At 40.9% G+C, this 12,406-nt stretch overlaps 1 protein-coding gene across 1 annotated transcript in view; it reads left to right on the top strand.

Moving 5' to 3' along the window:
* The window catches only part of RAD17 (RAD17 checkpoint clamp loader component), a 1,292,309-nt gene that overhangs the window by 309,275 nt on the left and 970,628 nt on the right, over window positions 1-12,406 (top strand). The window contains exon 5 of the mRNA XM_044063883.1: window positions 883-1,039. Within this exon, the coding sequence (XP_043919818.1) occupies window positions 883-1,039 (157 nt within the window). The remainder of the gene's footprint in view (window positions 1-882; window positions 1,040-12,406) is intronic.

Raw genomic sequence — 12,406 nt, 5'->3', positions numbered from 1 at the left:
GGCCTGTACAGCTACAACATATCATATCAACATATCAACAGATGTTAGCAGTTAGCAGTCCAGTTTGCATTCAGGACTTCTTCCAGGGCAGGTGTTGATTCGGCAGACCAGACAACTGTAATGTCATGTGGTACATCAACAAGCAAAGGAAACACATTTCTTACATCATTAAGCAGGCAGCAAATGATTCTATGGGAGACTGACTGCATGGGAGACTGACTCTTCAGGCAAGGTTTCTGCCAGGGGAGCAGAACCCCTAGCAGATGTATTAAGCAGACAAATCATGGATCCCCACGAGTGGAAACTGAATCTTCATGTATTTCAGAAATTGACAATGTCATGGGGGGGAACTCCAGACATAGATCTGTTATCTTCCACTAAACCACCAACTGCCAAAAAGTATTGCACAAAGGGGTTCATTCACACAGCTGGAAAGTGGATGCTCTGTCTTTCAGTTGGAAAAACCTCATGTCTCTGCCTTCCACCTCTACCTCTTCTTTCCAAAGGTATTACTAAAGGTCAGACAGGACAGGCCAAGGTCCATCTCTTCTCACAGCTTGGCATATTCTGTGTTGAAGCATGGTAGGTCTCAGCTTCTACCATTCAGCCATGCATTCTGTGACTTGGGCAACTCTTTCTATTGACTTTTCCTGTACATGTTCATACACTGAGTGTTGCCAAAGGATGTGGACAGACTGTACTGTTAAAATGGCCTTTACTTTGCAATCCTCTTCCTACTCTTATCCTCTACTGTTTAGACCAGTTTTGGATTCAGAGTTTTACATCTGTTTGACAGCAGATAGATTAGTTATGGTTCACCTAGGCAGATGTTTGCATTCTACAGTATTACAGTATTAACTTTTTTGTTTGTTTTGATTTAAGGGTGGTTCTCTTCTGTTACTGACTGGTCCTGCTGGTTCTGGAAAAACTGCTACTTTACGTGTATTGTCTAAGGAACTAGGAATTCAAGTGCAAGAATGGGTGAACCCACTTTCCTCAGAGTTTCAGAAAGATGACTTCAGGGAAGTGTTTGACACAGGTGAGTAGTTCCCTGTATGGACCCTCATTTGTTTAGTTTTGAGCTGTGCTCTCCAAATGTGTGCACTTAATATTTTACACCCATTGCAAATGTCAGTAGAGGAGTATAGATATTAGTAACACACTGCAGACTTAATTTATTTGTTTTTTATCATTTCCACAGTATTACAAAGGACTGTGTTAAGCATGTTACGAAACCACATTTGATTGGAAGGTATTTTATTTCTGATAATTTACCAGTGTCTAGAATTAGACGATGTTGTCTTTTCCATCCATTCTTCTACACAGTCTCAGATCCAGCACTAGATCCATCCTCAGCCATTTTGAAGTTTAGGATCCAGTGCTCGGGCTCCTCCCCCTACTCATACTCCCCATTACAGAAGGAGTTACCTAAGATATCATTTGCCGCTTTTGTGTGCGGATGGGTTCTGTGGTGCACTAGCATGGTCAGCATTCTTTTCTTCATAAAAAGATAATGCTTTGCTTATTTTTCCGTCATTTCCCTCTTTATAGGGCTCTTTCTCCCTCCTCTGTATTTTAGGATTTTCAGCAGAACACTCTTTTCTGTTACATAGGTTTGTAGTGTGTGTTTGTGCAGTTGTTTTATTAATAACTGTAGTTTAGGCTTTTAAGCAGTTTAATGGTGTTACTAGTTAGTTTCTGTCATGGTGCGAATTCCGTAGATATTCATATGTACATTTATTGTTAGTAGTATTGTCTACACTTTATTATTGTGTGCCTTTTCATTTTGGCATTATGTCTGACAAACCATCAGGATTTAAAAAATGTGTGAAATGTTCACACATTATCGAATTCAGATGCACATGACAAATGTGTATACTGCCTTGGTCCCACTCACCTCAATGTTACCTACTCCATATGCAAAGCTTTTTTGTCAGAGAGCACTGGTGGAGAGAAGAAACAAATTGATATTGAAGAGTCTCATCCAACCTTCACGTGATATGAATACTGTTTCTACATCTGGAAAACCAAGGACTTAGTCCCTTTTTTCTGCTTCGATTAAATCAAAAGGCAAACCTTCTTCTGAGAAATCGAAATCCTCAAGGAAGTGCTTCCCAGATGCAACCATTCCTTTGGCTCCATCTGTTAAGGTAGCTAAAACTCTGGATCTAATGCCTTTATTGGATCCTATTGTCATAGGCCTTATGAATTCTTCCTCCTCAGTTCAAGCTAGAACCAGTACCACCGAGGGTTAGATTGTCCAGTCTACAAGAGCACCATCCTCACTGCAGACTGCCTTCATTGGTGCTGTCCCTCAAATCAGTCAGATCCTCCAGGGGTCGCACTGAAGCAGACATGGACAGAGTGTTGCTGCGTTTTCTACAGACCCAGATCCAGTTGGGGGTGCTACCAGCACCGACCCCCATTGGATCCAGTAGAGACACTGCTCCCCAACACCCAGTGATGGCTCCTTCTCTGATCTGACCAGCCAGATCAGATCCCCTGGAATCTGGCCTTTGTCCAGGATAAATCTGCATCAAAGCCAAGACTTCATTTTTCCTTAGCTCTGGTTCATTGTCTGTTTGGTCTGCTCAGATTTTGTTGGAGTCATCTGACCCCCAAAGCCATAATATCAGCATTGACTCTTGACCGGCTGGGTTTGTATCCAAGATATTCAGATCCCTTCTGTTGCTCTCCTACTTTGGGCACAATAGAAGCGTCTGAGTGGATTATGCTCAAACAGCTTTATTTTATACAACACATTACGATAGGAGTTTACTGAATTTAACTTAAGTAAATTGTATACAAACTACTGTGATCATGCATGCTCTGTCTCTGGCTGCTCTTTCAAAATGGCACTAGGAATAGCACGTGTCTAGATGTTCATCGTGCATACCACTGCAGTAATCACAGATGGGTTTTCTGCTGTCAGGCGGGTCCTCGGTCGGCCGAATTCCAAAGTCTAGGTCCGGCGTCGGTTGTTGTCGCTTTCTCTCCTGACGTCAGTGAGGCAGGGGTATATAAGACACAGCCGACGCCATGTTCTTCAGTCTTTTTGCCGCGGTGCCAAGCAGAAGCAGTTCGCAAGTGCCGGTCGGCCAGCTCCTGAATTCTGAAAAATTGGAAACCGAAGTCTTCATTAAAGCTAAGTACCCGTTGAAACTTTTCTTGCCTCAGACCGATGTCAGAAAAAGTTAACAATTGTATTTCTTGTGGGAAGCAAATACCGCATAAGGATTTCCATTCCCTCTGCATACCTTGTTTAGGCCCAGACCACGACGTCTCGGGCTGTCGCTTTTGCGCTACTTTCAATAAGCACTATTAAGCGTCGGTGAGTTCGCCCAACACTTTTGGTAAAGCCTTTGATTATAAAATGTCGTCGGAGACTCCGACTACCGTTTTGTCCAAAAAACGCAAGGACAAGGACCGACATGCGAGGTCCGCGGTCCCCACCGACACCACGCCAAAACCGGCTACACGTGGTCCTGTTCTCAGCAAGACGCCTATGCAGTCCCTGACTACCGACGACACTTCTTTGGCGGTGTCTTCTGTAACCGAGACCGCAGGTACCTCGGCCCTTACCCAGACTACAACCACCGAAGCCACTGTGAGTGTTGAGCCTCCTAATGTGGACAGGTCCACTTCCACCCATGGTGTCTTTAGACCCTCATCTTCCTTTTCCATTAAGGCCTTTACTAAATCCAAATCAGCCATGCATCCCAAGAGACCTGTTGCACAGGGCCCATCTCCTGGCCCCATGCCTAAAAAGCAGATGCTTAAAATGGCTGAGGATTTAATTACTCTTATCAGGGGTTCCCAGCCCCCTCCAGACAAGAGACCCAGAGTGGAGGAAGATTCTCCCTCTTCTGATCAGGGCTCCATTTTTTCAGAACATTCTGATGTAGAGGTACACTCTTACGCCCCTTTTGAAGATTCGGATGCAGAGCAGTCCATTCCTTCTGTATCTCCTCCTGAGGATTTTTCCTTTGGGGAAACCTTGCACACTTTGAGGGAACGCTTCCATTGGGAGGGCCAAGACTTTTCTGATTCCAAGAAAAGACTTAGAGAATTTCTTTTGTTACCTCAACACAGACCTCTGGCGATACCTCCTGTCTTGGACATACTTGATGATGTTTATTCGGAGGCTTGCCTTAATCCGGATTCCCTGCCTCCTGCCCCAGTCAAGCCTGATAGGTACTACAGAGTTCCTAACTCTAACCAATTTCTCTACAAAAGCCATAATGCTGACCCTGAAACCATCTCTCAAGGCCCCAAGGGAATGAAGGCCTCTACTGCTAAGAATCCACTACCTTCCTAAAGAGAGTCAAGATCCTTAGAAAGGTGGGGTAAAAAGGTATATACCTCGGCCACCCTAGCCATGAGGGCCTTAAATTGTCAGTTTCATATGCTTAAATATCAGCAGTTTCTGTTATCACAATTAAGGAATAAAATGTCTCAACCTGAACAACCAGATTTGAAGGAGTTGCAGGATATGATGCATAGTGCAGAACAAGTGGGTAAACACACCTTACAATGTGGCTATGATGCCCTAGAGGCCTCAAGTAGAGCTGCTGTTACAGGATCAGTCATTCGTAGACATGCCTGGCTTAGGGAACAAAGCTTGCCTGATCATGTGAAAGCTAAACTTCTAGATGCTCCTTTACAAAAGGATGTGCTGTTTGGTACTAATGCTGAGGAGATATTACGGAAAATGGAAGAAAAAGCCAAATCTATGCAAACTGTCAAAGCTTTTCTACAGGTTCAACCACCACGTTTTAGCAGAAATTGGCCTTCTAAAAACTGGTCCTTTCCAGCCACGGACAAGCCCCAAAGAGGTAGATACAGGCGCACAAGGGGCAGAGGACAATCACAAGGATCATATAGAGGCAGGCAATGGCAAACTCCAGCACCAAGAGGTGGCGAAGACAGTGCACAACAATACAGGAAACAAACCCAATGACTCCCTCCTTTCCATGCCAAGCAAGTCTCAGCTGGCAGCACCCTTGGGAGGAAAGCTGGCATTATTTACAAGAAATTGGCATATTGTCACAACAGACAAATGGATCCTGCACGTTATAAACAGAGACTACAGATTTCATTTCCACACACTTCCAAAAATGAGAGGCATGCCAAACCTGCCACACAATCAAAGGGCAGAGGCACAACTACAAATTTCAAAGCTCATAGACATGAGAGCTATTCAAGAGGTACCTACTCACGAACAAGGTCAAGGTTTTTATTCCAGACTATTTCTGGTACCAAGGAAAGGAACCGACTGGAGACCCCTTTTGGGACTTATCCATCCTAAACACATTCTTACTCGTACCAAAATTCAAGATGCTCACATTACAGCAGCTTCTTCCCATGCTGGGCAAGGAGTTTTGGCTGGTAACATTGGACCTCAAGGAGGCATACCTGCATGTCCCAATCAGACAAAGCTGCAGAAGATACCTCAGATTTCTTGCAGGTTCAATCCACTATCAATTCTCTGCATTGCCCTTTGGCTTATCTACTGCGCCTAGAGTATTCACGAAATGCCTGGCATCAGTAATTGCCTACTGCAGACTTCAAGGGATACAAATTTACCCTTATTTGGACGACTGCCTGATCCAAGCGGACAGCAAGCACATACTTCTGGAACATCTGGCTTATGTAACACAGTTACTGCATTCTCTGGGATACACAATCAACAAAGAGAAATCCAGGCTAACACCATCTCAGAAAATAACTTTCCTGGGTGCCAACTTGGACACAAACACCCAGATGGCCTAGCTTACGCCAGAAAAGCAGGGACAACTAACTCAGTACTTCAAAATACTAGCAAAATGTACCAGGCTTACTGCAAGGAAAATCCTGCAGGCTCTGGGCTTCATGGCATCTTGCATTCTTTTAATCCCATGTGCAAAGTTGCATATGAGGAAACTTCAGTGGTACCTAAAAAACCTATGGGTCTCAACACAGCCACAGTTTGGAAACAATAATACCAATAATTCCATGTTTGCAAAAGGAATTTCTATGGTGGGCCCAAGCATGTCAAACAAACACAGGTCTCCCATTCTCAAACACAAACAAGGATTCCAGGCCACCAAAAATCTTCTTTCCTAGTTTAATAAAGCGCTTTTCGTCATACAAGGTTGAATGACTTCTTCAGATAAAAATAAGAACACAGATGCTTACTATTTATATGTTTCCCTGCCCCTTCTTGTTCAGTTAATTCCAGTTCCATTTAATTAAATTGGTCAATTAAGTTATTATCATTTTGCAACATTTAAAGGGGTATTTCATCTACTATTATAGCCCTCACTCACAGCTCAATGCATAGTATACATATATACATTTGTTAATGCTTTGATATATCCTGTATTATCTTTGTATGTCTTTCTATTAAAGATTACACATATCCATCCTACTAAATATACAAAAATAAATACAAAATATATAAATATACATTTAAAACATTATTATAAATTAAAACTTATTTCAAAAATCTTTAAGGCACTATTTATCTTATACTTATAATTCCTATACTTGATGGACCAGGATTATAAAGTCATCTCTCTAAGCTTCTAAGCTTCAAGAGGCATGCTATGTTACAATGGTCGTTTAAACCTGGTTCCATAAAGGCATTTGTTTTGAATTGCCATGATGGTTCTCGTTCCTCTAAAAGTAAACTAAAAGGGCCCCTTCTACTATCCATTTGTACTTGGTCCAAACCTATAAATTTAAAAGTGTGATTAGGGAAGGATAGAATATGTTTTACTAATGCATTATCTACTTTCATTCTAGAGATAGCATTGATATGTTCATATATTCTATCTCTCATTCTTCTCTCTGTCTTCCCTATATAAAAACTTGTACAGTTTGAACATAAGGCCCCATATACTACTGATTTCGAATTACAATTAAAATTATATTTTGATATATATGTCTTATTATTTATCACATGTTTATTACCTCTTTTTATATGTTTGCAATAATTACAATTTCCACAGCCATATATTCCTTTAGCATCCCCTTTCCCCCTTGTTACTTTACTTTCTAGTAGGGTCTTTAAATTCTTGCCCTTCCTGAATGTTACTTCTGGGACTGATCCAAGGGTTGTAGAACATTTCCTATCATACAAGAGTACTTTCCAGTTTTTATATAGAATGTCTCTTATGATGTTACTTTCCATACTGAAAGTCATATAGCTAGTACTTCTATCCTTAGTTGTAATATTGCTCATATTATTACTTTCAGTACATGTTTCCCTATCTAACTCTCCACTTAGTTCTATGGTTATCACTTACTCTGCTATATTATTTGAATTCAATAAAGGTAAAATGATCCCATTCTCTCTCTTAGTATTGACCTCTTTCATTATATTGGTTAAAAATGTTTTAGGGTAACCTCTATGTATAAACATTTTTTCTAATAATTTACATTCCTCTATATAGTCCTCATCACGTGTAACCATGTGGGCTGCCCTAATTACTTGTCCTTTTACATTGGCTTTTTTCTGTGTTTTAGGATGATTACTCGTATAATGCAAGAAAGAATTACAATATGTTTCCTTTCTATGTATTTTTGCATAAAATTGTTTGTTCACCTTGTCTTTTACCAATGTAATGTCCAAGTAATTAATTTTATTCTCGTGGAACTCAGATGTAAATGATAGAAATTTAGTAGTTTTATTTAAATATTCTACCAAATCCAAGCCTTTATTCTTATCTCCACGTAGGCAGATAAAGATATCATCCAAATATCTTGTATAATACACAATCATAGATGTAAATTGTTCCATATTAAGAATAAAATTATTCTCCCAGTAGGCCAGCACTATGTTTGCAAAGCTGGCACCTACTGGGGACCCCATAGCTACCCCACATTTTTGCAGGTATAATTCTTTATTGAATAGGAAGTAATTGTTGGTTAATATAATATCTAACAATGTTGTAACCAAATAAACTTCATTACTAGTAGCCCCTTTCTTAACTAGATATATATTCACCCATTCCAATCCTATATCATGTGGGATTGTGGTATGTAGGTCTACTACATCTATTGTTAAAAAATTATATTCTTCCTTGTATTCTAGATCATTTATTTTATTTAAGAAAGCCCACAAATCTTTACATATTTGGGTTTCATCACCTAGATATTTTTCTAAGATATTATCTACTAATTTTGCACTACCATATGTAATGGAATCCCTTCCATCTATAATTGTTCTGAAAGGGGGTTCACTTAAATTTTTGTGAATCTTAGGTGTAGCGAAGAAAACAGGTATTTTAGGCCATTCTGTTTTTATATAATTATACATATCTATATCGATGTATCCTTCTATAAAGAGGTCACTAAAATAGCCTTTAATTTGCTGATATGCTATGTTCACTTCATTAATACTTGATTTTTTATATGCTTCTTTATCTAAAATTGAAGAGACTCTATTGTTATAGTCACAAATATCAAATAAAATTAAACCCCCTCCCTTATCTGGTTTTATTGCTCTGACATTTAATGTTTTGAATAATTGTAGAAAAGCTTTTTCATCTGGAGTGACATTCGATGGTCTACTCGTGTTATTCAAAAATAAATTACTTTTTTTACTTGCCAAGTTTCTTAGATCTAGCTCCATAATTGCCTCAAAAAGTTGAAGAGCTGGATGTAATGGGGGGTTATAATCGCTAGGAATATAATATGGAGATCTAACACTTTCAGTATTACCTAGTAACAGTTTCAAGTTCAACTTCCTAACAAAAAGTTTCAAATCTTTAATATTTTCCACCAAATCCATATGTTGATTTGGTATAAAATTATACCCTTTAGATAAAAGTTCTACAAAACTAGGGTCAATGTCCAAGCTTGAAAAATTATAGACAGTAAAATCGCCCCCCTTATTCTTAATAATTTTTGGTAATTCCAAAATAGGAATTACCTCCTTGGTTTGTTCAGGGGGCGCTGCTTGTTTTTTTGTGGGCCTTGATTGTAAGCGTTTGCCTTCGGAATAGCCCCTTGATATTCATAATCAAAACTGTCCAAAGAGTCCATGTTGTTATCATCTGGTCTCTCTCTGTTATTTCTCAAGCGATTCGCCCATGTGTTATTTGAAACCTCTATATTCCTTTGGTTAGGAAAAGTCTTTCTGTTGTTGATACTTCCTTCATTATCCGCCTCTCCACTAGGGTCACTTTCCATCATGATGACTTTAGAATTAAACGGGCTAGTTTGTGAAGGGGGTGGTTTGGGATATGCTGTACCATTTGCATATGCCAAACGATCCCTGTTCATTTTTTTATTTTTATTCATTTTCAGTCTTTCAAGTAACTGGTCTATGGTAGTAAAAGACCTATCATATTCAAACTTATAGCGAGGAAAGTCTGTATTAGCTAGTATATCAGCATTCAGTTCTTTCACTTCATTAGATAAGTCTGTCACTTGCAGTCCGTAATGTTTTACCATCAATTTTAACAGACCCAGCCCTTGCATATAAAAAAAAGCCAACAGTTCTTTATGGAACGATGAATTTTCTATCAGCCCCGTAGGGTAGACATGATAACGTAGCCCTTTAGGTATCAGATTCTCATTGATACATTCGTTTAAGTAATTTATTTCGAGTTGTAGTTTTTTGATTTTCACAAGTTTATTATCTAGCAGTTTCAATTTGTTCGTTAAATTAACTGAACTGACCTGGGTTTCATTGGCGTCTTCTGCCGAAAATCCCCTGTTGTTCCGGTACTTCAATTGTAGTTTACTGGTGTCTGTTAGCCATGTATTAAAGCCGGGACTTCCTATAAGCTCTCCGACGCCTTCTCCTTCTGTTGTTAGCATTGTTCTACTACTTCTGTGATTAAATTCATTAGAAGTATTGGTGTTAGGAATAGTTCCATTACTTGCCCGATTAGCGTTGTTTATGCTACCTCCTTCTATGGGGCAGTCGCGAGGACGCTGGGCTGGTGCAATATCTATTTCCGTACTTCCGCTACTTAAAGGAATCACTGTATCCGATGCTATGCTAGATTCCAATCTAGCTGACAGGTCTCCCATTCTGCAAGCCTCAAGCAAATCAAGTCATCACAACAGACGCCTCAGATTACGCCTGGGGGGCGCACATGACAGACAGGTGCATTCAGGGCAAATGGTCCCAAAAGGAAAAGCACCTTCACATCAATCAAAAAGAAATGCTAGCAGTGATAAATGCAATTACAGCTTTCAAGGACCTCCTGCATCCAGGACAATTACTGATAAGAACAGACAACACCACAGTAATGTGGTACATAAACAAACAAGGAGGAACACATTCATACCCCCTGTGCAGACTAGCCATGACACTTTGGAACTTGGCTCTGGAATGGCAAATCGAACTTCAAGCACAGTACTTGCCAGGTTTGGAAAACACGCTGGCAGACAATTTAAGCAGAAATATGACAGATCCACACGAATGGAAGTTGCATCCTCAAGTGTTTACAAAGATAATCCAAGCGTGGGGGAGGTCAGACATAGATCTCTTTGCCTCCCACAGGAATCATCAATTGGAAAAGTTTTGTTCAAGGACCTTTCATCCAAAGGCCTGGAGAGTGGACGCCCTTTAATTCAGTTGGACAGCATGGACAGTTTACGCTTTCCCACCTCTGCCTCTTCTGCCCAAGGTGCTCTTGAAAGCAAGAGCAGACAGACCGAAGATGATACTGATTGCTCCAGACTGGCCAAGGCAACACTGGTACCCACTCCTGAGGAGCCTAACACATACTCCTCCCTGGGCCCTACCTCTAATGCCTCTTCTGCTGACACAACACAGCTACAAAACTCTTCACAGTCAGCTGAAAACACTCAATCTCGCTGCATGGAAAATTCCTTACCACCACAACAGACCCTACTCCCCAAAGAGGTGCAGGATGTCATTTTGGAGGCCAGAAGGCCATCTACTAGAAAGGCTTACTCCGCAAAATGGAAACGGTTTTGCTCCTGGAATGAGAAAAAAGGCCAGGACCCTAGAAAACTGAATTTGCCTCAGGTATTACAGTATCTAGCTGAGCTGTTGAACAATGGACTTTCATTTTCCTCCATAAAAATCCATGCCTCACCCATCTCTGCAGAATTCAACACGGATCCACCTTTATTCTCTCACCCACTCTTAAGACAGTACCTCAGAGGGGCTAAGAATATAAGACCACCAAGGAACCAACCAATACCAGCCTGGGATCTTAATTACATTCTAGAAAAATTAACATTGCCTCCCTTTGAACCAGCTGCCTCAACAGATTTGCAATATTTGTCCTGGAAAACAGTTTTCCTTCTGGCCATTACCTCAGCTCGTAGGGTTTTGGAACTACAAGCCCTCATGGCTGTGCAGCCCTTTCTCATCTTCCATCAGGACAGGGTTTCCCTTCGAACCAACCCGTCATTTATGCCTAAAGTGGTATCCAGGGTAGCTTTAAATCAAGCCATACACTTACCTACCTTTTACCCCAATCCTCAAAACAAAGGGGAAAGGCTGCTACACTCCTTAGACATCCATAGGCAGCTACGTTATTATTTGGACAGAACAAAGCCCTTCAGGAAATCAGAACAACTTTTTGTGTCCTATGCTGTAGGGGCTCAAGAGAAGCCAGTTACCAAACAGACAATTTCAAAATGGATAGGCCACTGCATACGGTTTTGTTATTCCTATCATGGAAAATCTGTCCCTACAGGCATCAGATCCCACTCCACCAGGGCCACAGCTACCTCTACAGCCTTCCTCAGAGGAGTTCCTACCAAAGATATTTTGGAGGCAGCCACTTGGAGTTCTGTGCATACCTTCACAAAACACTACCACCTGCCTTTATATTCCAAAACTAGAGCAGGTTTTGCCACTGCTGTGTTGCAGGGCATTCTGGCTCATCCCAGTTCCACCTAGTGCCTACCACCCTGTGCGTAGCTTTGGGATTCTACCCATCTGTGATTACTGCAGCTGTATGCACGATGAACATAGTACAGTTTTGTACCTACCATAAATGTAGATGTTCGAGTGCTAATACAGCTGCAGTACAGTTTTCCCTCCCTCCTTCCCCTCTTGGTAAAGGCCTAGGGCCTAACCCCTTTTCATACAACCTGATTGGGTTATCCTTCTATGGTATATTTGCTTGCAACTACTGATTTTGGATTATATTGCATTGCATGTATATAAATATAATTTATGTATTGCCTTCCTTCTGGGGGCACCTGACATCTGGGGCAAGAAAGACTGAAGAACATGGCGTCGGCTGTGTCTTATATACCCCTGCCTCACTGACGTCAGAAGAGAAAGCGACAACAACCGACGCCGGACCTAGACTTTGGAATTCGGCCGACCGAGGACCCGCCTAACGGCAGAAAACCCATCTGTGATTACTGCAGCTGTATTAGCACTCGAACATCTACATTTATATTAGGTACAAAACTGTAC

The sequence above is a fragment of the Protopterus annectens genome, chromosome 2.part2 (assembly GCF_019279795.1).
Source record: "Protopterus annectens isolate FY-2018-M chromosome 2.part2, PAN1.0, whole genome shotgun sequence".
NCBI lineage: Eukaryota > Metazoa > Chordata > Ceratodontiformes > Protopteridae > Protopterus > Protopterus annectens.
Note: the sequence above shows the minus strand (reverse complement) of the source record. Positions and strands in the feature narration are given on the sequence as shown.